General features: G+C 34.5%; 1 protein-coding gene across 4 annotated transcripts in view; it reads left to right on the top strand.

The window, feature by feature from the left end:
* Positions 1-24431, top strand: part of LOC139687454 (scavenger receptor class B member 1-like) — a 212641-nt gene extending 188210 nt beyond the window's left edge. For all 4 annotated transcript variants that reach the window (XM_071584620.1, XM_071584619.1, XM_071584617.1 and 1 more), the window contains 7 exons: positions 6419-6560; positions 7500-7706; positions 8800-9033; positions 11901-12066; positions 14065-14186; positions 17555-17680; positions 22303-24431. In XM_071584620.1, the coding sequence (XP_071440721.1) occupies positions 6419-6560; positions 7500-7706; positions 8800-9033; positions 11901-12066; positions 14065-14186; positions 17555-17680; positions 22303-22668 (1363 nt within the window). In that variant the 3' untranslated portion in view covers positions 22669-24431. The remainder of the gene's footprint in view (positions 1-6418; positions 6561-7499; positions 7707-8799; positions 9034-11900; positions 12067-14064; positions 14187-17554; positions 17681-22302) is intronic.
* Positions 24432-25396: the final 965 nt, after the last annotated feature.

Below are 25396 nucleotides of genomic sequence, written 5' to 3'. Positions count from 1 at the left end.
TTAAAAAGTGTCTCAGGCTAATCAATATTATAGGAAAGGGTTAATTTAACATAAAAGAATCACAGGCTGATTGGATCTGGAGTTCAAGTTTGTTGCATTGGGAGGAAGAGAGGGAGTAAGAGGAGTGATCGATCGGCCAGCTCCATTTATAACCTGTTCGCTTAAGTTTTCGCGATGAGGGCCGCGCGGTTAAGGGTCGGGGATTGAAGCGGCAGGAAGACTTAGCCACGCATTAGTGCAAATGAAGGGAATGGCAAACACTCAAAGGTTGAGGTTACCGATTACTTATTCAAACTTTCTTTGAATAATTAAGGGAAATGCTTCAAAACTTTATTGTGAAAGAGTGCTGGTAATGACAAATCATTTGTTTAGAGGATCTAAAAGGGGGCATTTGTTGATCGCTGCGTTTAGCCCATTCTCCACCGAATTACTTAAATGAGTATTTATTCAGCAACAAGGTTACAACGTGTCTATTTCGGTGCTTATCTCTACAAAAGGTTTCCTCGATCATTTTTCTGTAAAAGATTTTTATTTCGCCGGGAAAAAATCATCGCCACACTCTAAAACTCATGGAAGAAAATCTTTAAATTTGGGTGTCAAAAGTTTTGTAGAAATCTGGTTCTTTTGATTAATTTTTTATCGTTTTTCCTGGGGAAGTAGTTGAATTAAAGCTCTAAAATGCTTCCCGTACTGTGTACTTATTTAAGTACCGTAAAATTAAAAGAGGTCGTCTGTGTCGAAATATTTGAAAGTGAAAATGAGAGTCGAGAGAGATGTCGGAACTTGGTCTTCTTTCTTTCGATCCAAAATTTCTTGATCTCGCGTCACTAACTTAAGTGCTATTAAGAAAATAAAATTATGCAACCATTTTATCGCTTTCCAAGAATAAAAACTACCCAGGTAACCCGTCGCGTTCAAAACAAAGACTCCTAACCTCTCAAATTAAGTAACAAGGAATCTTGTAATGATTACAATTATTTTCTAAGCTAGGTTCATTGAATTTATTTTGACTATTTCCGAAGGTTCGTTCTTCAAGGGCTTAACAGACAACCTACCTTTGTTTTTAACTCCGTGTATGCGTGTGTATAATACATTTATAAAATATAATATTATATAATAGTAAATATAAATATAATAGTAAGTAATATATTAAAGTAAATAAGTAAATTATGTATATATACGTATATATATTTACATAGTTACATTTTTTTTAATGATGACAAATAATTATGCAAAGAACTTCTGTGGGCTTAAGTTAAATATTTATTGTGACTAAATTTAGCCCACCTGGCCACGCTCGGCAATCAGTTAAATGATTCTGTGGTCAGGAACAAAAACAATATTCGATATAATCAGCCCTGCAACAAGTTTCTCATTTTCTCGACTTCTTCGAAGTTCTTCTTGTCACAATGTTGTCAATTTTTCAATTTTACCCTTGTTTCGGTGAGGAAACGTCAGTTTTCTCTTTTTTCGCTTAATAATTTAAAACAATTATATTACGAGATTTTGATTAAGGAGCAATAAAAATATTCATTATTGTCTCATTTCTTAAAAATAATATGGTATTGGATGAAATTTTCCGCAAAAACAGAAAGCCATCTGTCTACCCCAAGTCCAAAATGCTCATTTCTTTTAATTTAATATAAGGTGGCAAATACTGAAATGCAGCCAAACCAACTTATGCCACTACGCAGATACACCGACATTAAATTGCTCTTTACTCATGAAAAGTTCAGCGAAAGGCTGGTAATTCTTTCCTTCTGGGAAGACATGATGAAATACCAGTAAAAACTAGTTTGCCAGGAATGAGTAGCTTTGATTTGTCTCGGGGAATGGTTATTAATTTTTTAAAAATAACTTGCAAGAGGGACGTCAGAGGAAAAGCTCGCCTATCCTGATGCAGCCGCCACTCATATATAGAAGCCGCAATGGATTATTGGCCATAGACCCTGTTGAAAAACAAACATTCTTAGAGCCTCCCTGGAGCCCCATGGAATAGAATTTCAGATAGCGTATTAAAGATGTTTGGTGATGGAGTTTTGTTGTTTACCCATGGTTCTCAGTTGGATGAGATGAAACTAACGCTCAACTTAAAAATACATCATTTGAGTAGATGGCGACAAACAAAGAAGGGAAGGGTTTTATAATGGGAGTACTTTTTTCTGTGCTGCGTTAAGGAAGCCTGAATATATGCATTTTATTACTTGTAGTACTCCTAACTCCACATCTCAGCTGTCGGTCGCCTCCCCTAAACACTACTACTATTCCTAACTCCACTTCATATTTATGTGCTCCTTTGTCAAACTGCCCTCGCATTTGATATTTTTTGAAATTGTCCAAAAAATGTTTAGGAAGTCATAGCTTTGAAATATCCTTCTGGAGTATTGAAAATTCTGTAATTTTATTTAATCCATTTTTGCATCGATTTGATTTCTCCCCGTGTTTAATAGGCATTTATTTCTACTTAATAAGTATTTGCTGTGAAAGAGGGGATGTTGATATTTTCAGCTCTCAAGCAATCAACTAATGTCATTTAAATCGAAAACATAACTGCAACCTAAAGGACCATTCAAAAAAGGAAATAAATATATACTGCCCATTACCGATGTTATACAATTTGATCATAACCATTTTATTACTACGATTGGTTGATTATCTTTTGTCTATTAAATTTAATCCATGAAGGAAGTAATTTGTGCCTTTCTTGGGAATGAATCACATTAGTTCTTTTGCACATCTCAACATTAGTTCTTTTGATAATCATCTGAATGACCTTATGTGATAAATATTTGGTTTAAATACCTTCTGTTGAGATTTGTTAGTTAAGGAATGGCTCCATGCCGCCCAAATCATTACCGTTTCTTCCCGTTACTTGACGTTACTTCGGGCTGCTAACCACCCTCCCTTCCATTTATTTCGGCAACCTTGTCTCGATCTCTTAAACCCTTTGCCTTCCTTCCTCAATATCTCAATGCTTCCGACTCGGTGCCTGGGGGATTCGATGCCTCGAGTCGAAAAAATAGCAGTGAACCTCAGAAAATGCAGTCTGTTTAGCCAACCTGCTCCTGTGACAAATGGTGTCTCCCTCCCTCTTGTGATGCTCCAGCAGGTTTCCGAAAGTCCCGCGGATCACGCGTAATTTCACCTCGTCCAGTTTCGCCTTTCCTTTTCTTTCGTCACTTTCGGCGGTCGAGCGTCGGGGGTGGGTGAGGAAGGGGGAATAAGAGCATCGCGAGACGAGACTTTTTAATATCCCCACCCATTCAGAGTATAAACCTCGAATGGATACGGGATCTGCTCTAGCCACCTTCTACGTGAGAGTTGAGGGTATAATAACTGCTTTAATTGTAACTTAAGAGGCAATTTATAAATATAGGAGCTCCTTTTTAACTACCTTTGTTTGGATTTTCTTAATTTTAATGCTCGAATCTTGCAAAAAATCATAACTTTCAAATCGTAATATTTGAATTATTGCAATTTATTTTATATAATCTATAATTTTAGCAAACTAACTAAAACTAATGGAATGACTTGTAATTGCTAAAAAAAATGTGTCTTCTGTCATGGTGCAGAGTGGCTTCCCCTTCCTTCTACAAATTTCCCGGGTCGTTTCTTTATTGGCCAGCTCAGTTTCCTGGATCTAATGTCAAATCAAGCCTCTGGCTTCTTCTTATATCTTCATCGATTCCTCCCCCTTCTTCGAGTGAAGAAAGGCTTGTTCTTTCTTCTCATTCCCCCATACTGTTTTAGGGCTGATTTATCTCGCCAATCATCATTGGGTTGAATCAGGGAAGTGGGTCGGAGTGGATCTCGAAGCGAGTTTGGTGACGACCTCACGATCGTGACTCGTGACTATTCTCTGCCCCACCTTCTTGATCCGTGAAGTGTTGAGGTATTTCACACCTCATCTCGCCTTTCTCGTCTCTACCCTGAATAGTAGACGATAACCTCACCATTTTGGTGAAAAGAAAGGCGCCCACACAATGCCTATTCCCGAGGAGGAAAATTCACCATGGAACCTCATCTGAGAGTTCGCTTCAAGTTTTTGTCAGCTTCAGCATCGGAAAATGTGAAAGAACATGTCAATCAAATATTCACTTGATTTGTTCCCTAAGAAATCATTCATTTGCATAAGGTATGATGGAACGGCTGGCTCTGACGATTATAGTATTGTAGGAAAGATTTCGTCGTTTGAATGGTTTTTCGGGCGATGAGTTGAAGGATTTTTTCAACAGTCACTCTATTTATTTTTAGTTCGCGATTTTGAGTCGTATAAAATTCATATTTCCTTTCCCGAGCAGGAGAAAATTATGCTCGTTTTTTCTCGCGTCTCTGGTAGTGCGCAGATACATTTCGTCATGGGAAAAGTCTTAACTGCCTCGGTCTTTGTGGTTCTCCTATCTCGCGTGATTAGCTATTCCTTCAAGGAATGGCATAAGTGCATGTCTGACATGTATATTAGATATGAAGTAATTGTCTTGAGAAAGCCCAGCAGTTTTAGGGATGGTTGGAAATCAGGAATTATTTTGCAGTACTAAAATCATGTTTCTTAGGATCAATAATGATGAATTTATCGTATCATTTATCTTCCCATTTTTCCACCTGTCCTTTTGCACAGTTTATAAAAGTTAATGCTTCAACTATCACTCATATTTTAGTGGTTAAGTATGATAAAAATCATGGTCATAGCATTAGGTAATGTTGACTTTCTCTTTCCAAGGTATATGTAATCACAACCGGATGACCTCGAGATGGACCTCTTCTGCACTCACCTCTTAAGGGGTGATCTTGCCTCAAGTCCACTCGGGTAGCCTAAAAAAAACATCACTTTTCCTCTACAAGTAAAAATGAACTTGAAATGCCTTGAACTTTGTTAAGAGAGAAAAATGGTGGGCGGCAAATATACCTTAGAATCTTAGTTTAACATTTAAAATTAGAAAAGTAATTTTACTTGATAATGCGGATTCTTACTTAATGACTGAATGTTTAAATTCATTTTGGGAGACACCAAATTCAGTTAATCTTTAGCGACGAAAGAATGAAGGAATCAGATTATCTTCAGGTTTATTCATTTATATATTTTAAAACATTATCCACACACAGAAGTAGCACCAATTTACAGTGAAAAATATAATAAAAACACGTAAGAGGACACAATAACAGCATAACAGTAAACAACGAGAACCGAACATGGACTGGGGAAATATTTGATTTGTTGAGTGGTGGGATAAAGCTTGAGTGCTGAAATTGTATAATAAATAAAAAGGAACGAAAGTGTGGGGTATTGAATTTAGAAGGGAGGAGAGGCGAAATAAAGGTGAGCGCTTAGTGGGAGATATCCTAGGAATAAGAAAATGAGTCAGGAGTGAGTGCGCGAGGATCGAGTTGGTAGCCTGAAGTTTAAGAGAGAGAGTAGCTCAGGGAAATGAACAGTCGAGTTTAGGGTGTTGTGGTGGAGTTTTAAATCAGCTTTAAGTCTGCGGTTTGGGGGCTAGAAATGGATAAAGAAGACAGAACAGCGTTTAAGGACATATTGCGGACGTGTGGGACTCGGTGTTTGACTATTTTGGCGAAGAATTGAGAGATACAATCGAGGGATTTTAGATTAGTTGGGGATAAGGTGGACCAAACTGGGGAGCAATATGATACTATGGGAGCGACAATTGTTTAGAAGTACGAATGGACTGCTATTTGATATTTAATTTCTTTGAAGCGGTAATACTGTAATACTGTGGTTAGAAGTAGGCTGCAGGCAATCGGAAAAGAATTTTAGAAAGAGTTTGGATTTCTCTGAAGCCGCAGCATTTTCGGTACTATATGAGAGTGCTTTGGGAATTTGAGGACGATTACAGTGCTGATTGATAAAGGACTAGAATTTTTGGGGCTAGAGGAAATATTAGAGGAGACAGTCGGCGCGTAGTTTTCATAGTCACGGCGAATGAAGAATTTGGAATAACGGCGGTGATCAACGAAGGATCGGCGCGTTTCCACATTTGGGACGGCTTTATGGAGGTGCCAAGCGCGAGTTTTGTTACAAATTTTATAGTATCCTGTTTAATCCACGAGCAGAATTTTTTGTCTTGGCCGTAGCTAGAGGAACAAAATCTCTTATGACGGTCCAGGTGAGCTCTGTCCTAACCGATTGAAGGAACCTCTGGGTTGAAAATTTTGGTGGTGGGTGCATACCATCGGTCCTTGACATCAGTATTTAATTTCCCTCTCATTGGCTATAACTTCAATGGCACCTCATGTGACTTTTCCACCATTAGGATTAGATGGTGTACTTTATGCCTTCAAATCCTAATTTCCAGTACCCTCAGAAAGTGCTTAAGTTGAGCTTCTTCAAAAATTTGGTGCAAGGTTGTAATTTTTATTTATTTTCATTAGCATTCATATTGGTTGCCTCTTGTTTTTTTAGGGAGAAGTGGGAAAAGGTCAACCTCAGGCCACACAAGAATGGAACAATAACATTTCAACAAAGGAAGATGTATTACTTTGATGCAGCAGCATCTGCTGGCTCAGAAGATGATCTTGTGATAGTGCCGAACATTCCAATGCTGGTGAGTATGATTTCATCTTATTATATAGAAGCCAATCTGTATGTTATTTAAAGGACTCAGCATTACCTTTATCCACAGCCACCTTCTCTGGGGTATATTTCCAAAATGTTTTGTGCATCACACTGATTTTCATTAAAACTTTGAATTAGAGTCTTAGAATTTACCCTTTACATGCATAGCTCAATATTTTTCTGCTAATTCGGATTATCATACAGAGATACAAGGATGCGTATCAAACTAGTTAAAACTCACCCAAAGCTATTTCAGTGTTGGAAATGATGACATTTGATCAGGTTTTAGTTTACCACATAGTACTTTAGTGCTTAGTTGAGAATATATATTAGTAGTTAAAACTTACTATATATGTATTAAGTTTTTATAGCCATCCTTTTGTGATGTAATTGTGAATATAAATAGCATTGCCATTAGACCACTAGTATTTGGAAAATAAAATGTTATCTTTATGACTTAGTAGCCCTTTTCTGAGCTAAAATTTAAAGATTTAATGAGCTGGATTAAGTCTGTTTTGCATATGGTAAAAAAACCAGTCAATAAAATTTCTTCCTCTGCTTCACAAGCAACAATTTATTTTTGGATAAATATTTTCAAAATGATTTAATAATTTTTTAAATCATAAATACCATGGCAATTTTTTCAAATTTGTTACTTAAAAATTAACTTTAAACGCTATACCCATGGCTCATTTGTCAATGAAATACCTATATTATTATTATTAAATTAGGAATATTATTTTATATGTATTAGGTTACTCCAAGGCATTCTAAGAGTTCTTTTTTAGCCTAGAGATGATTAAAAGCATTGATAAAAAAGAATGCTGCATACTTTTCCATATAAACATATAATTCTGAAAGCCATAATATTACAATTATTCATTATGTAACTAATCAAAATGAATGTAATATTTATTTATTTTGTCAGAGTGCAACTTCCCAGAGTAAGCATGCAGCTCGATTCCTTCGTCTAGCCATGGCTTCCATCATGGACATCCTTAAGATAAAGCCATTTGTAGAGGTTTCCATTGGCCAGTTGCTCTGGGGTTATGAAGATCCACTTCTTAAACTTGCAAAGGATGTTGTTCCAAAGGAACAGAAACTCCCTTATGAAGAATTTGGCCTCCTATATGGGGTATGTTATTTGAATACCTACTTGTGTCATGGAATATTTTGGATTTTGTTTGCTTGGCTAGTTTCTGCTTCAAATGTATGCCATTTCAGCTACGGAATGTTTTTACAATCTTCACTTTATTTAAAAAATATTATGACAATTATGAATAAACATATATTATGGATATGGAGGGGCAAAAAAGGTATTAAGTTTCTAAAGGACCAATCACATGTATATCTAAGTGAAGGAAAATAATTGATGATGAAAACACAGATTCCTAAGAGTTTACTACTTTTTGTTCAATGCAATGGTATTCCTGAGATGCACAAGGTATATTGCCAAGAAATAAAAAGCTCTTACCTAACTTTAATTACTGAACAAATTTTAAACTACTCTTATTTACTGCTTAATCATTCAAGCCAGCAGTTTATCTATGAAAATTAATGTAGTGATATGGTTTATATCTATAAAAGCTTAAGGCATAAACCTCTATTAATTACTGAAATGCATGTTTTATTGCCTTGATTTTCATTTGATATTAATAGAGACTATGATTCTGGGTAATCTGCTTATGCCACCTTGGCTACTCTCTTTGTTCATGTTCATCTTGAGCAGTTGTAGAAGTTGATAAGATGAGTTTAAATGCAATATAATTAGAAAAACACACATTAATCGCAAATTAGAAGATGATGTCATAAAAAAATCAAGATTCAATGGATTATTTTATATTCCTAAGCTCACCATCTCTGACCATAATATATACTTACATATTATGTAATACATGCCACTGCATGTGCCATTTTTTTATGAGTATCACTATAAATTGGTAATGCTGCTGTATGCTAACAAATACATATGATCCATCATTACCTGAGTTTTCCTTTTAATTTTAGTCACCAAATAGGAATAACTCTTACCATAGCCCTACAGTTGCAGTTCACAAGTCCATTTCACCTTATACTATAAAGAATTCATTGAATAAAAATGATAGTTATATAAAAATGGCACTTTTATTATTGGTAGCATTAGTGATATAAATATTTTTTTCAATGAAATTGTTATTTACGCCTATATTAAATATACTTAAATTTAATTTTCATTTTTTTCTGAGCAGAAGAATGGAACATCGAAAGATGTTGTCACAATCTTCACCGGGAGAGATGATGTCACCCGTTATGGCCTAATCAATCGCTACAATGGCAATTCTCAAATGAAACATTGGAATACTGATGAATGTAACAGCCTTGAAGCAAGTGATGGCTCCCTCTTCCCTCCGGGGCTTACCAAAAATTCGACTGTGTATGTGTACGAGAAGGATCTCTGTAGAAGGCTGCCACTTGTATTCCAGGTATATACATAATCATAACAATTTTTACTTGAGAGTGCTTTCATGCAGCTTAAGAGAATTAACTCATAACTCAAAGAAAAGAGAGTAGTGAAACATATTCATTTTACTCAGTAGTGAAGATTTAATGCATCAGAAAGACTAATTATGGATGACAAGGAAAAGCAGAATGGCTTGACTCATATATTGAGATTCAAAAAGTAGAAATATAGGATCAAGTGAAAAAATTACAATTCATATACCTTAATTGTTAGGAAATTAAATTTGTAATCTTGCAATCATTCAGGACTTTCAATTTGCACTGTTTATTTTATTCCAACTAATTAATTTATGTATTCAATTCTTTTGTTTGGATTCCTTGAATATAATTTTATTTAATTTAATTAGATTTTCTTGATTCTATATTCATAAAAAAATTAGGTGGGTATAGATGATCAAATTAGTCAAATAATTTAACATTGTTTAGCATAAGTATCAAGTCGATTTTGCAACAACTCATTATAACTATTTACAGAAAGGTAGTCAATGATCAGAATGGAAAGTAATAGGTGGAGGTGAGACAAGGCTGTCCTATAATGCTTAGGCTTTTGGGTGCATGCTTATGTAGATGAAATGATTTGAGGGGAATGGGAGATGTTATTGGGATAGCAGGTAGGTGATGAGCTAATAAAGCTACTAATTGTTTTGAAAATGAGTGACTGCTTTTTATACATAAATATTTAGCTAGACAGTGACCCTTAAGCATTGCCATTATTGTAAGTATGATATTACAATGAATGATGTAAACAGATGTGTAAACTAAAAGGATTTCAATAGTTAAATATAAGGTTATGATTGATTTAAATGAAAGTAAAAGTAATGGATTTTTGAAACCAATAATTATTAAGTTATGCATGAAATTGTGGAGGCTTAAATTAAATCAGGTTTAGTACTTCATGCACCTAGCAGTTGAATAAAATGGAGCATGGTAGTAAAGACGTCAGGATATTATTAGATTAGTGTAAAAAATAATACAAAATGGATAAAAGTAATAAATGGGACCATGATGAGAAATGTGAAGAAGGTTATTGAAGTTATTTTAATTTAGCATGAGATTACTTTAGAATCTTGAGGTCTAAGAACAAAGATAATAGTAGTCCAGCTGCTTTTGAGATATGGATTTGTAGAAGAATAAAATAGTCAGATGAGCAGGGGAAGATGTAAGAAGTTATGGATGAGGTGGGAATAGGGAATTACTGTATTTTCCCATCGATAACGCACACCTTATGTATAAAGCTCACCCAGAACTTGGTAGTTATCATGATTTTGTATAGGGCACCCAAGGATTCATAGTTATCATTAATGTGTATAGTTGCCATGCATCTGTATGCACATATATATATATATATATATATATATGATAGCTTCAGTGGCTTGTCTGCCTTCTCTGAGCCAAGTTGCGTGACGCTAGCATTGCCTGTGTTGTTTCTGTGATTGTTTACAATGTTTAAAAAAATTGAGAACGCCGCCAGTTGTGAAGTGAGGGCAGTGATTAAATTCCTCAATGCAAGAAACGTTCGCCCATGTGAATTTCATCGCCAATTAAAGGAGGTGTATGGAGACAATGTAATGGACGAGTCGTCTGTTCGGCGGTGGTGTCGCAACTTCAACATGGGGAGGGGGAACACACACGACGATGAGCGTTCGGGGAGACCGTCTGTCATTACAGACCAACTGGTGAGCTCAGTTGACGAATTCGTGAGGAACGATCGGCGCGTCACAATTGATGACATCTGTGAGCATTTTCCCAATGTTTCTCGAACAATTGTTCATGAAATTGTTAAACACCATCTGCATTATGCAAAAATTTGTGCAAGATGGGTCCCTCGCGTATCTCAATGAGCTGGCGGCGAAGGACTATGCAGCAGGAATACAGAAACTTGTCACACGTTATGACAAATGCCTTAATTTGCTTGGAGATTATGCTGAGAAGTAGTTTAAAGTATCCTCTTTCAAATAAAATTTTTTATGTTTGTTAATATTTACTTTTGTGTCTTTATTTCACGAACGGGTACTACTTTCCGGATGACCCTCGTATATGCTCGTTAAAATTATATACAGTGTATGTAAAAATATGCCCATGTTTGGATTTTTTCAATTTTCATTACATAACGCACATTGTCATTTTTTTAATCATCTGAGCATTTTTGTACAGACAACGCACGAGTTATCGATGGTAAAATATGGTAGTTGTCAAAAAAACTTGAACAAGATAGGCAAATTAGATGGAGGAGGGCTATTGAGACATAATAAAGTTGAAGCAATGTCCAAATAAGTTGTTGGGTTGGTGGGTAGAAGAATGAAGAAGGTTGGTATTTCAAATGGTATGAGTTGGGAATTCAATTTCCATAGAAGAAGTTATCAAGCTCTGAAGCAGATACTGTTGGAAAGCACTTGTTTTATTTGCCAGAGTCATTTCTAAAGCACTGAAGAATATGCATAATTTTTCATGGATCATCCTAGAACTGCCTCTGTATGGTGAATTATTCATTATGATCAACCTTCAAAAGTGCTCTCCAGATCTTTAAGAGTATATTTTCTATCATTGCATGTCTCAGAGAGCATTTACTGCAGAATACATGAAATAAATGATTGAACTCAAACCAGATTTTCAAGAAGTGGCATGATGGAGAGAAAGAGTGCTCTCTTTGAAATTGAATTATAATATATTCATTCTTTTCAACAATATGTATGCATTTGAATTGCTCTTTAAAAAGCCTTGAGCTATTGCAATAAAACTGCAAATATTAACTATGTAAATATACGGTATGTGGTTAAAAATGTAGAGTATATGAAAATTCATAACTACACTAGCATAATTTCATTTGCAGGAAGAGATTGATAATGCTGGTTGCCGTGGGATAAAGGGATACAGATTTACTCCTCCAATTAATGTGTTTGCTGACATTGACAGTAATCCAGATAACATATGTTTCTGTCCATCCGGTCCACCATGCGCTCCAAATGGCCTTTTCAATGTTTCCCTCTGCCAGTATGGTAAGTATGACGAAATGAAATGATAAAATTCTTCACACTGAGTATCTGTCCTTAACTCATGCTGAATCATTGAAAAAATCATGTTAGCAAGTTTTTCTTGATGACATTTCTTATATCCTGTAATCTAGTTGCTATTTAGTGTGTTTTATGATAATTAATAGTGTTAGGACTTGCAAAAACAGTCCATGTTGTCCTTCATATAAGCAAGCAATATCATGAAAGTTTGTTAGCTGCACTGCACGCATAATTAGGAAGTTATGTTTAACAGCTTACTTCGTGAAGTTAAAAGCAATGTTTTTTTTATGGGTTAATTTAAACAAATACTTTCATTTAACATCATATGAAATAGTCAAAGAGATTGTTGAAGTTAATTAGTTAATTAATAAAGTAATTAGTTCAATATGATCAGAATGAACAAATCAGAGTAAACTTTTATGTAATACCACTATTTAAATTAATAAATATTTTTACTCATATCTGAAAATACTTATGTCTATTTTAAAAGAAACCTATTGAATCATAATAGAAGGTGAATAAAATTTAGCTCCATATTTCTAAATGTGGGGGAGATATGATGTTGAAAGATTTCGAAGTCTTCTTGATCTCTCTCCTTTTGGCTCACATTGGTACAACTCTAAAATTATTCTTATGAGGATGTATATTTTGTGAAATATTAACATTTTTAATGCCAAATTTTCGATTGTTTATTCTTGAAAATATATATTTCTATGTTAAAAGTTTGAAATAAAAATGATTTCATGAGTTTAGCTAAGGGTTACTCAAAAAAATTACTTCTTAAAATTTTAACATTTAGCATGTTGCTACCCAAGTCTGTCTACATATATATTTAATTAAACCCCCCTACCATCTCCTTCACTTATATGGTGTACAAATGATTCCAATGACTGTGTTTTTATTATAAAAATAAGTTACATTAAATATTCCCTTACATGGTCCACAGCCATGATGTAGTGGAGAGACTCAGTGGTAGTCAACTTAGTCTACTTCTAAGTGATGAGGTAGCTGCAGAGATAGCTAACCTCTGCAGGGCAGCAATTTCAGTGTATCAAGAGGTGGCATTAAAAATTCAACATTGGGGAAGGCAGTAGAAAACCACATAAATTATATCCGCATGGACACAACTAATGTATTGAATTATAGAAAGAGCAGGAAACTTGAAACTTTGAAACTTGCCTTGAAACTTTTAAAGACGTTGAACCCACAAAGATAAAGTGCAAGAAGAATTTTGTGACCAATGAGCAAGATTCTTTGAAGCCCTTAATTGGGTTCAACTAAGCAAACAAATGATCATGCCTGTAGGAATAATTGCTAGAGATGGTAGAAGAGTTTAGGATATTGTCTTAGAAAGATATACTCTTTGTAAGAGTATTAGATGTATGTAGTAATGGTATGATGAATACTGTGCTGAATTGAAAATGCTGACCATAAAGTTAATAGGGAAATCAGGAATAAGTATTCTAAATGGCATGAGGAGAGATATCAATGAAGGCCTGAAAAGAGAAATCATATTGATATTAAAATACCTCTATACAACACCTCAAAAAGGTGTAATGAAAAAGTAGACTGTAAACTTTAACTCTTAATCACTGTCCTTTAAATAATGATAAAATGTTATCACTGGTGTTTATTGTGTATACAGTATGCATTTGATTTTTTGCAATAATTATTTCTTTTATTGATTTGCATAATGCAATCATTCTTTGATGATTCAACCCTCATATTTGTCTATAAGGTTGCTAAAACTTCTTGTCTTTCAGGGTATGATTATTTTACCCTGTTCGGGCCCTTAAAATTAAAATCAACTTAATATTTTAATTCAAATTCATTGATACATTACTCGGAAATAGTTTTTAAAAGAATATAATAAAAATCATTGAATCTTTACACAAATCATAAAATATCGAGCATTTTCATTGTAATCAATGAGGATGTAAATTACCCCTCTACAGATTGATAAAATATTCAAATTTTTTTCAGATTCTCCAATTATGATCTCCTTCCCACATTTCTACCTTGCTGATCCATCATTTAGAGAAGCTGTTGAAGGTATCAGTCCTCCTGAGAAGGAGAAGCATCAGCTTTACATTGACATTCAACCTGTGAGTCTTAGTTAATTCACCTAAATCATATTAATACTATTGCGACTGGCAGGTTTAACTATTTTAGAGCTAAATAAGGTATTATAATTTGTCTATACATATATTAATGCATAATGATTATATAAAGTAATGATATGACAGGAGAAGGTGAAATATAAAAGGTCAAAGCGCATGAAGTCAACACCTGAGAAAATTGAACCAACAACTTAACAATTACATGTCATGTGCTTTAACTGTCTGAACTGTGTACATATATGACAACCAAACAGTTTTCATAAGATTTTTGGCCTCAATTTTTTAAGAGTTTCAATGTAGTGTATTTCAATATGAACATGCAATTGGAGTAGATTTGCCATTTGAGCAACAGACCCTCATGATATGGAGTCATTTATAAATTTTATGATCTGGTGATATTACCCCATTATGCCTGTCATATGGCTATATGTTTACAACCCAGGCCAAAATATGTTCCAGTTCATTCTGGATTGCTTAAAGGAGTCGGATGAAATGATAAAATTGGGGTAGCTTTAGTTCATTCTTAGATCTTGCATTAGAGAGGTATCTCAAGAATCTCAAAACTTTCAGCGCCAATAAATGAGTTCAATAAAATTTGAAAATCTGTTGTGCATTTCATAATGAAATCCCCATATACCTTGGAAGTTTTTTTGATTGGTAGCCTGGAGATTATAAATAATAGAAAAAACTTATTTCAGAGAAATAGAAAAGAAAAATATTTTGAAAATTAAACTTGAAGGACTTATAGATAAAAGTCATAAAATGTACTTTAGGAAAAAATTAAAACATGGCAATGTAAAGTCTTTCTTTGTGATACCCAGCTTAAACATTGGTAGCATCAACAGCCAATAGCTGATCTTGGGACATGACACAAGATTGTTTTTATCCTTTTAAGTGCAAAAAACAGCACTCTGGTTCTCCAGTTGCTGTGACTCATGTTAGGGAAATGTTTGCAAAGGAAGGTAATTCTTTCAGTGAGTATTGAAGTTTATTATTCTTAAATAATTGATGTAACTTCAGACTCCCTGATACCTGATGGAAATCTCCTCTCTCATCCAGACCATGTAATTTATTCTGCTGGAAGATTTTATTTGTTAAGTTCTGGATAAACCATAAAAATTTCCTCAAGTGAAGCAACAAAAAGCCTTGTAGTACTATAAAAACATGTTCGTATAAAATAATCTTGCTGCGGGAGGAAAGATAAATTTGAATATTTTTTTGCTTGAAACAAGAATGTCTTCCACCCCTTTTGCAACAACAGTATGATCACTATGTTTAATTTATTATAGTGTCAGTTAAATTAGTTTAAGCGAATTCCCTTAATCCACAAATATACCTCAGCTAACAGCATCCACAGACATCATTGTCATGACCTCTTAATGGAAGTTCAAATTACCAACAAAACTTAGAATTATCAATTATTTTCAAGAGTATTTCTCCATTTTTTCTCAATTCTTCATTCTACTTTTTTTTGCAGTAATCACTTCATAATTCAGCTCCAATTAACTAGCTAACTTAATAAGAAGCTATATTCACTCTTCTGACCATTGCTAAACTTATTGCATTTGTAATGTGCCTTTTGGGGCCTGTGTGCTTCTTCATTTTAAAAGACAATTATCCTGTTTCTTTCACTCCTTTTACAGCCAATTAGAAAAAATATTTTTTATAACTCAGATTTGCTGTATTTAAACATTTTTTGATGCACCACTTGGATCATAATTAGCTCACTCCTGATTGCAATCTGTAGTTTCTCAAGTAGTACAGCCAGAATCCAGTCCTCAGAAAACAGCTTCCCTGTCTTTATATTCACTAAACAATTCCTTAATTTCATTTGGACCACATGACTTACCATCACTGGAAGTCATGTGGCCCCTCCCATCACTGGAAGTCATGTCCACGCCCTCTCCATGCAAGTCATCCCCACTCTAAGCCCCAAAAAATACTAAATCAATTCTGCTCAGTTCAGTTGAAACGATCACTCTACTTGTCCAATTCAGTCCTAGTCACTGTAGAAACTTGTGGCACATTAGAGTTGAATTTTATTATACTACCCTATCTCCCTTAACAAACTTCCTTCCTTCTCAACAAACTCAATCAGAACATGAGCTGTTGGCTATATTTCTGCTACACAAGCCCGGGGACTCATTGCTGAATGTTTAACTATTATTTTGGTGTGTGACTGTAAAAATTGCACTTCTTATAATTAAACATTAACGAGTATGAGAAGAGTTGTTTATTTCATGATAAGATGAAATTTTACTTTGCTGAAAGATAGACAATTCTTCTAAAAATCAAGGGAATGCTGCAGCTTCTATGGACAAACCACCTCTGTAGAAATTAACACTAAAATATATGTAAACATTCATGTTTTTTAGATCATGACAATATGAATTCAGGAGTTCAAAAAATTCTTTTATAAATAAAAAATTACTTCAAATCTTAAATTAACTATGATAAATATTGAAATGCAATAACAATTTATTTAGAGTGTATTAAATTCCCTGAGTGAAGCTGGCATTTTTGAACTACTATTCTGTCAGTTTTCAGAAGTATATTTTACATTTCTTAGGTTTGTTGAATCAATGTTGAGATTTTACTTTATGAGAAATGGATTAATTATTCAGCATAATTCTTTCCAGGTAATACTTATTAATCTGAGTAATAGTTTATAGGGGTCCATCAAAATCTTTACCTGATTGGTACTCTATTGCCAGTAATAATAGTCGTTTTTTCAATAGTAATTTAACAGCCATTAACTTAATAAATGTTCATGCAAAATTTTTATGGGGTTTTTATATCAGTAGGTAAGTAAATTTAATTTTTAAGACATGTAATTAGTAATTAAGTTCTACTTCAAATATATTACTTTAAAATTCACTCAGTATTTAACACAAATAAGTGATTAGGGGATTCTCATTAAAGCCCTTTTGCACCACTTTTGTTAATATTCATTCTTTTGATAGGATTTTTAATTAGTATTCGTATCTAAATAAATTTCTTATTTCTATATAATATAGCATGTTTTAAAGCAGCTGGTATTATTATGCCAGTCAGATGTAGTGAAATTAATGAAAAAAATATCCATACCATGCACATAATGGATACAAGACAAGCCTATGTGGAAAATATACCTAATTTTTGTTTAGTGGAAGCATTTTCTGTGTTGCAAATGATAATTAGGATAATATGCTGAATGATTTAGTTAATTTTTATGTTTGAATATGTCTAGTTGAGATTCATTTATGTAATCGTGTGTAAACGTAAAGGTTTTTACACTTTGTGGCTTAAGTTTTTCCATACATGAGTGCTTCAGAATACTTAATTGAATAAATCTCTCTCTTCTTATGTCTCAGGAAATGGGAGCTGCCCTGTCTGCTCGTGCCCGTGTACAAATCAACCTGGCCGTGAGTCAAGTTGTGGACATAAAGCAAGTGGCCACATTCCCTGACATCATCTTCCCAATCATGTGGTTTGAAGAAGTAAGTGAAATATTTGATCAAACTTACTAATTAAATCAACAAACTTTGAGCAAAATTTTGCTTGAGAAGATGTGAGAGTTCACTTGTACTATGAGTATTATAAATATAGTGGAAAAATGGAAACTAATATAGTTCTTATGGAGCAGATTTTGTTTGACAAATGTCCAATTTGTAATGTTACTGGAGGAAGGGTGATTGAAAATTTGGAAAGGCTCCAATCAAATTTCCCAATCATCTATAATATTTTTCTTTTTTGTTTAAAAATATCAATTGCAGAATTGAACTAAAATTAATCTTTATTATATTGAATGCCATCATTTTAGCTTTACCATGAAAAAACCTGTCTCTCTAAATAGTTTTTGAGCTCTGCATCTTTTTCCTCCTCTCTTCCATTGAGATTCATTGACATGATGGCAGCATAAGCATTCAGTGCTAATGCTCATTATTCTTAGTATATCAATGTCTCCTCTCTTCAGAATAGTCCGAATGGCTAGAAAAGTTCTTGTATTTTCTGCAGCAGAAATGGTATGTGTTCACCGTCACTATTCATACCATCATGGTTTATAGTGACATGACATCATGTCTCAACTAGCATGGAATGAACGTCTTTCATAATAAGTAAACCTCTATCAGGGCAGGGGTACAAACTTCAGGAGTTTCCTAAGAGAGGAAAGACAGAAAATGTTGGAGAAATTCATTTAAAATTATCAAGAAGCTAGTGCTTCACTTACATTATAGTAAAACCAGTGAGTCCCTTATGCTATTGTGTTTGAATAAATCCACCCTTAACAACTTTTATACATTGCTATTCAGTAGTTTGGGTGCAGCTAAAATGAAGTAAAACAAATCTGAAAAGTTATTATGTTCATCCTAAGAATGAAATGAAGTACTTTCTTTACTTCAATTCACTCATTTATGCTAAATTGACATTTAAAAACCTTATCATGAGCATTGAGTTTATCACCTTATTACAATGTTGAAGATTTCTTCTGGCCCAACTGGTTATAATAAAAAATACCTCTATAGAGTGAAATATTTCCAAGCACTCCTAGGGAAAACTTTTTAAATATATGTGTCTGTTTACTAGAACAATCAAAAACTTGTCTTTTTGAGGGAAGTTTGCCTCTTGCCTTTATTTCATTTAATTTATACTTGATAAAATATTTCCTTATATGCAGGTAAAAATTTTCCCTCATGTGGGCTAACACTCTTCTTCAATTGTAAACAAGCAATTAAGAGCCACTGACTGATAACCTTATTTTGTGCCCCACCAATGACCACTCATTACTAAGAAAGGTAACTAGGAGTACCAGATGCTCCTACTGAAACTATTGCTCATTTTAAAACTTGCACTATTTCACTAACAATCACACAATGAAAATATACAAAAACTGTTTGAATGAGTCTCTATATTCCAGAAATAGGTGTAATTATTTACATGAGGATTGAAGAAGTAAATGAAGGATTGAAAAGATGAAGGTTGATGATGAAATGGCTGAAAGAAGGGACAGGAGATGAGGTCGAAATTGATGAGTGGGAAGGAGGGAAGATATGCTCTTTGGTAGCCTGGTGTTAGGCACATGCTAGCAAAAGTTCTGTATCAAAGTTATGATTGCTCAATAAAATAGAGTGAAAGGTGTAATCTCATTATTTTATATTAGAGAAGTTAAACATTTTCTCTCTGAGTCTGCATGTATGAAGACTAAAGTGAAGAGTTGCTATGGATCATTAGGTATTCCAACATTATTTATTCCATATTTTTTTCTTATTTAGCAATCCAGAGTTGAGAAATTAGAGCACATTCCATTATTTCCTGTCACAGTTTACATCAATTTGTTATTGAACAAGACTAGTCAGCTTCATAGTTTAAGATGAGTGATTGAAAGAGAGTGGCAAGCAAACTTTCTAGAAAATGGGAACATGGAAAAAAGTAGACATAGCAAACATATTTAACAAGATCACTTTTTTATAAATGACTTTTTTCATATTTTTTTACCATTAACTTATAAACTCCTGGCACATTATGTAACCCACTTTTTACAGACACATTTTTTTCATTCTGAGATATTTTCTTTGAGTTCTTACTACATTGACTCAATTAATGATAAATATTTAATAATGAGCTCTCTGCCAGAGATGCAATGGAAATTCAACAAGAAAACCAACTTATAGTTCAGCATGAATTAAAATAAATGGGAATCCATTTTTTCTGGAATTTTCACTCGAGGTGGTTTTGTGCTTCAAGAAATCCCTAAACACTTTTCTGTTATTGAAAAATATTTTTTTCTCTTAATGTCAAATATTGGTTTTCTCTCATCGCTCTCCAGATTCTATTACTTTAACAGTAAAATGTATCATTCATTATTTTCAATTGCAATTTATAAAAATATCGCAGGGTGTCCAAACAGAAATGTAAGTTTAAGATATAGGAGAAACCAAGGAAAATGGATTGTGTTTGCTTGTGATAGAACCTACGAGGTCAAAAAAATCTTTCTGCAAGATGCCCAAATGAATCAAAACGTCGGCACAATTCCAGAAAAATTAGAAAACTGAATAATGGCTTGCTTGAAATATATTTATGCAAATATTGGTACAGTTTACTTGCAGGTCAAAGAAAATCAAGGTTTTTGGGCTTAAAGCTAATGTGTATCAACGGCCACACTCCCTGAGTAACCCTTTGAATCGTGTAGCCAGATTGCTGGGTAACCCAAAGATCGAGTCGTGAATTAGAATTTATCCTTGTGATTTCCATATGCAGTTAATCTGTGTAAAATAATATATGAGATAGAATTTTTACTTAAAGTACTGCGATGATACGCAGGAAGTTCCTGAACAAAAATCCGATCTAATTTCCATTGTAAAAATCACCGTTGAAATCTTACGACTGTCTATGCCCATCTTCGATTATTACGGCTTCGCACTCTGAATTACAATTCAGCAGGTTCGGGAAAGTTCGTAGATAGTGGTAGAAAGGGAAAGGAGTGGCGGAGATCGCTCATGGAGGCCATAATTTTTTTAAATAATTTTTCGCGAGAATAGATAATCTCACCGCGAAATTGTTTCTGGACAATAAGCCTTTCACACTGCACTGACGTTCATTGTGAGAGTTCCCGACGATCTAAACATCAACCAAATGTTTGCAGGTCAACATGCCACAAAAAGACAAATGCAATGAAAACCTAAATGTACAGTTATGAATGCACAGAAAAGTCAATTTGGTCAATGAAAGACAAGTTTGATAAATCTCATTAAATATTTTCGATTATGATATCGCCTACATATATTATAATGTTCCACCTTTTGCTAATTTTTCACAAATGCGAAATTTTAAGAAAATATTTTACTTTTAATGAATCATAAATCTGCGTTTGCTTCATTCTTAAATCTGGCCCTTATTTTTAGGTTAAATCTGCTGATTACTTGATTTTATACTGAAACTTTGAATTGAACATGCAGCAAAATAACCTTCAGTTAACAAGTAATTAGCTAAGCACTAACATTTCCCTTTCACCGCGTAATCCCCATATAATATCATAGACATGTGAATGTTAAGTAACGAAAACTCAGTGCGTTTTATTTATTGTCCTCCAATTACTATTTAAATTTGCAGATATTTCCACTGTTCCGATAACATATTCTTTAAATTTTATTTTCAATTTCATCACCCGATATGCCAATGGCAGTTTATTGAGCATAATATATATATATATATATATATATATATATATGTGTGTGTGTGTGTGTGTATATTTTTGTTTGTATATATGTATATATATATATATATATATGTATATATATATATATGTATATATATATATATATATTATACATCTTCAAAATGGAACGCTATTCGTTGACGCAAAAATGTATATAAAACACCGAAAGCAGATTTTGATGATGACCTTTCTTTGTTTCAAAAATCTATATCAGTGTTTATATTTATAAATATATATATATTTCTATATACATTTACTGAATTTTTATATAAGCTATATTTATGAATGTTGTAATATTTACTGTTACTGGAGTTTTACCGTAAGTATTGTAGCTCAATAAAACATTTTATGACGCTGCAAGAAACTTTTTGCATCTCTACAATGTGTGAATCTGGCACGTCTTACATCTTAGTTTGAGGCAGGCTCTAACCTTATTCGTCAAAAGTAGCCTTTTGGTTGGTTATCATGGCGATAAAACAGTGAGCAAAAACAACGGTCAAAGTGAGCGTAAAAAAGTTGGTGTGGAGAATGGAGGGGAAGGTGGCAAGCAAAGGGACGAAAACGAAACACCAAATGTCATATTCGGTCAATGATTAAATGGTAATGCCTGGCTGCGAAACCGGGTGATGGAGGGTGAGTTGAATACTTTTGGAAGGATATAATTATGGGGAAGGTATTGGATAAGATAATTAAATATAAATAACCCACTAAATGAGTGAATTAATGTATCTATTCACTCAGAACTACTGTTTTAGTACCAGTTATGTTTATTGGAATGGTTGTGTATTTTGAACATATGAAGCGAATATATCGAAGTCATCGGAATGACACAGAAGTGAGAATCAACTGTAGTGATTAACATTGATAAGCTGCATCTTAACATAATACTTTCTTTCTTCGCCGCAGGGAATCGACAGCCTCCCCAACGAAGTCCTGGACCTCCTCTACCTCGCGACCGAGGTCCCCCCCCTGGTCCGCGTCGTCCTCTCCTACGGCCTCTTCGCCCTCGGCGTGCTCCTTCTTCTCATCTCGCTGGGCTGCCTAGTCCGCAGCGCGGGACGTCAAGAGACCTTGTCTCTCGAGGCCAGCAACCATTTCGCCAAGCCTAAGCCGGCGGCCAACGGCAACCGGAAACCCATGCCCCAGCTACCACACTCGGGAGGCAAACCCGCGCAGAACGGAACGACCAACCACGTTAAGTCCGGGAAGGACACGATGGATGCCCTCAACCCAGCGTTCGTCGAGGCGCCCGAGACGGGGGTCGCGGGGTAAACGTGAGGTGTTGGTCGTCAAAGAGAGAGAAACAAATGACGGACAAATGAAGGAATCGGTGTCGAACGCAAAGGAGGGTGAGGGACGTGTGCGCCTTTATTTTATTTGTTTTCACTGCAACCTGCGTCGTCGAAGACAGCCTCGAGACCCTTAGGGCTCTCTCTCGTTGAGGTCCGTATCCCTCCTTCAGGTTTATTGAAAGGTGGACGGCGAGCGAGGTGTTTGAGAGAAATTGACGCTCCAAACCGTCTCTGTCTCCCGACACGAAAATCCAGGTAGCACGCCCTTAATGTTTTTATCCACCACCGAATCACTCGTCCCGTTAAGGGAAACGATAAATCGACAGGGTCCAGAAGTAAAATAAAATGTTCCTCCCATCTCCAGTTTTGGCCCGGTACCCTTCTCGCGTGTGTGCGTGCTTGCGTGTGTGTATTATTTCTGTAAGCCCGAAGACATTTATATACGAGTTTCTTGCGCGTGGCCAGAAGGGTGTAGGGAGGGAAAGAATGCGTGAGTGTGTGCTTGATGGGGTGGTGATAATTGTGGAGCGCATGGGTGAACGAGTGCTTGGGTGAGAGAGCTTGTGTGTGTGTGTGTGTGTGTGTGTGTGTGTGTGTGTGTGCGTGTGTGTGCGAGAACGCGTCATCCTTCGACGGAGAAGATGGGCGTCGAAGGAAGTGGGAGATGGGGCGCTGAGTGCAGGAGACACGGTCATGATGTGGAATGTTTTATAAATATTTTTTTAACCCAAGAAGAAAGTGCTCAACGAAGCTTAAAGCAGCAAAGACACGTTCGTGACTTATTCAGTAAACAAAGGACAATGTGCAGCGCCATCTGTGTGAGGATCGCTTCATGGAGAGATCTCATTTATAGCTCCTTTGGACAGCCAAATACCATTTATTATCATTTTATTGTCTCCTGTGTGTAGCGAATAAGTTTTACGGCTAAATTACCCTGAAGAAAACGAAATTAATTTTCTTATGTCGGCCGCATTGTTGATGCATAACCATTTCAATTTTCAAAATGAGGATTTCAGTGAAGACTGAACGTAATAGCCCTTCTAAATAGAAATTGTTAAAAAGCGAGAGAATTCGTATCCGTATTTTCAATTGTTTTTTAATCTATACATTTTAAATATTTTCGACGGCTGTAACATCAGTGTGAAAAAAATATTTTTATACTAATATTAAACAACAAAAAGAAAATACTGAAATTTAGAGTACTATTAAGAAAGTTATAACTTTTTCTTTGACAGGTAACGAACTTATCCACGGAGTGACGGGTGAAAATGAATTTAGAACGTTCGTTTAACATGCATTATTTTTGCTAATTAATTTTTATAATGAATTTTACGATCCAAAATACAGGGTATTTGATAATATTTTTGTTATACATGCCTTATTTGGGCGTAGAAAATATATAATTCGTAAGATATGACAAGCTAAATGCCTTTAATTGCCTTCAGTGGATAAACCGAATTTTCATGGGCGTCGTACTCATTTTTTCACATATACAAAGGGATATAAAAGTCTTATAAGGCCAGGAAAATTTTTGGAGATAAGAATCAATAAAAGAGCTTAAATGTCTTAATGAAGCTTGTTTTTTCTTTTGGCAGCGCACGGCATTGTATATAAGCATTTATAATATGATTACAGAATCGTTATTATATATGGTGTTTTTATATAAACTTTAAGGTTGAAGCTGTTGATTATATGTGTATGTTTATGTATATATATATATATATATATATATATATATATATATATATATATATAGGCGTGTAGCATATATACATACGTGTATATATATATATACATATGTATATATATGTATGCATATGCATATGTATGTATATGTATATATATACATGTATGTGCGTGTATATATGTATATGTAAACACACACATACATATACGTCGTTAGATATCAGTAGGTTTTATATGAGGACTTAAATCTCATTTTGTTCGTTAAGAGAGGAAAATTTTTAAATCGCTCAATTTATTTTTTGTAATGTTTTATGAGGTTATAACATAATGTTTAAGCCAGACATTAAAGAAATCGATCAAATTTACAGTTATGAATGACTATGTACAATTAAAAACGCATGATTCGTTGTATACATTTAAGAGTAAAATTAAAGAGGGAAATTTCCAAAATTAATGAGAAATAAAGATCCATAGATTTGGTCTTTAGAAGAGATAATAGCTATCACACAGATTCTTCTTAATTAGTATTCAATGTTAATTTAATAGCGAGATAATGTATCAACTGGCGTTTAGTTAGCGTAATCCAATGTATTTTATGCGCTAATTTAGGCGAACAACTGGTAACGTCTAATCAAATATTCTCGCTCCATCGACCATGTACTTATATCATTCCAAATACTGTGTTAAAAAGTAGTTTGGCTGTGCATGTGTGCCTTTCATGTGGGCGTTTTAGTTTCATTGCATTTGCCTAAACGGGACCATTATATTCCCTGTAGTAGGGGCGAAAACATATGAAGACGTACCATATCCATGGCAATGCTTATTACGGCAGTAGGAGAGGGTAACTGTTCCTTTTTCTTACTTTGAAATGTTTTGCCTTTTCTTTTCATGTTCCAAAATGAAAAACATGTGTATTTGGTAATGCTTTGTTAGGCTACTCTCCCTCTCTCCAACTTCAAGACTATGTTGTTTGAAGGATTCAATTTGGTGCAATAATTTTTATGTATATACTAAAACTGATT

Source organism: Hetaerina americana, unplaced genomic scaffold, assembly GCF_022747635.1.
Source record: "Hetaerina americana unplaced genomic scaffold, ioHetAmer1.1.p SCAF_2, whole genome shotgun sequence".
In the NCBI taxonomy this organism is placed as follows: Eukaryota; Metazoa; Arthropoda; class Insecta; order Odonata; family Calopterygidae; genus Hetaerina; species Hetaerina americana.
Note: the sequence above shows the minus strand (reverse complement) of the source record. Positions and strands in the feature narration are given on the sequence as shown.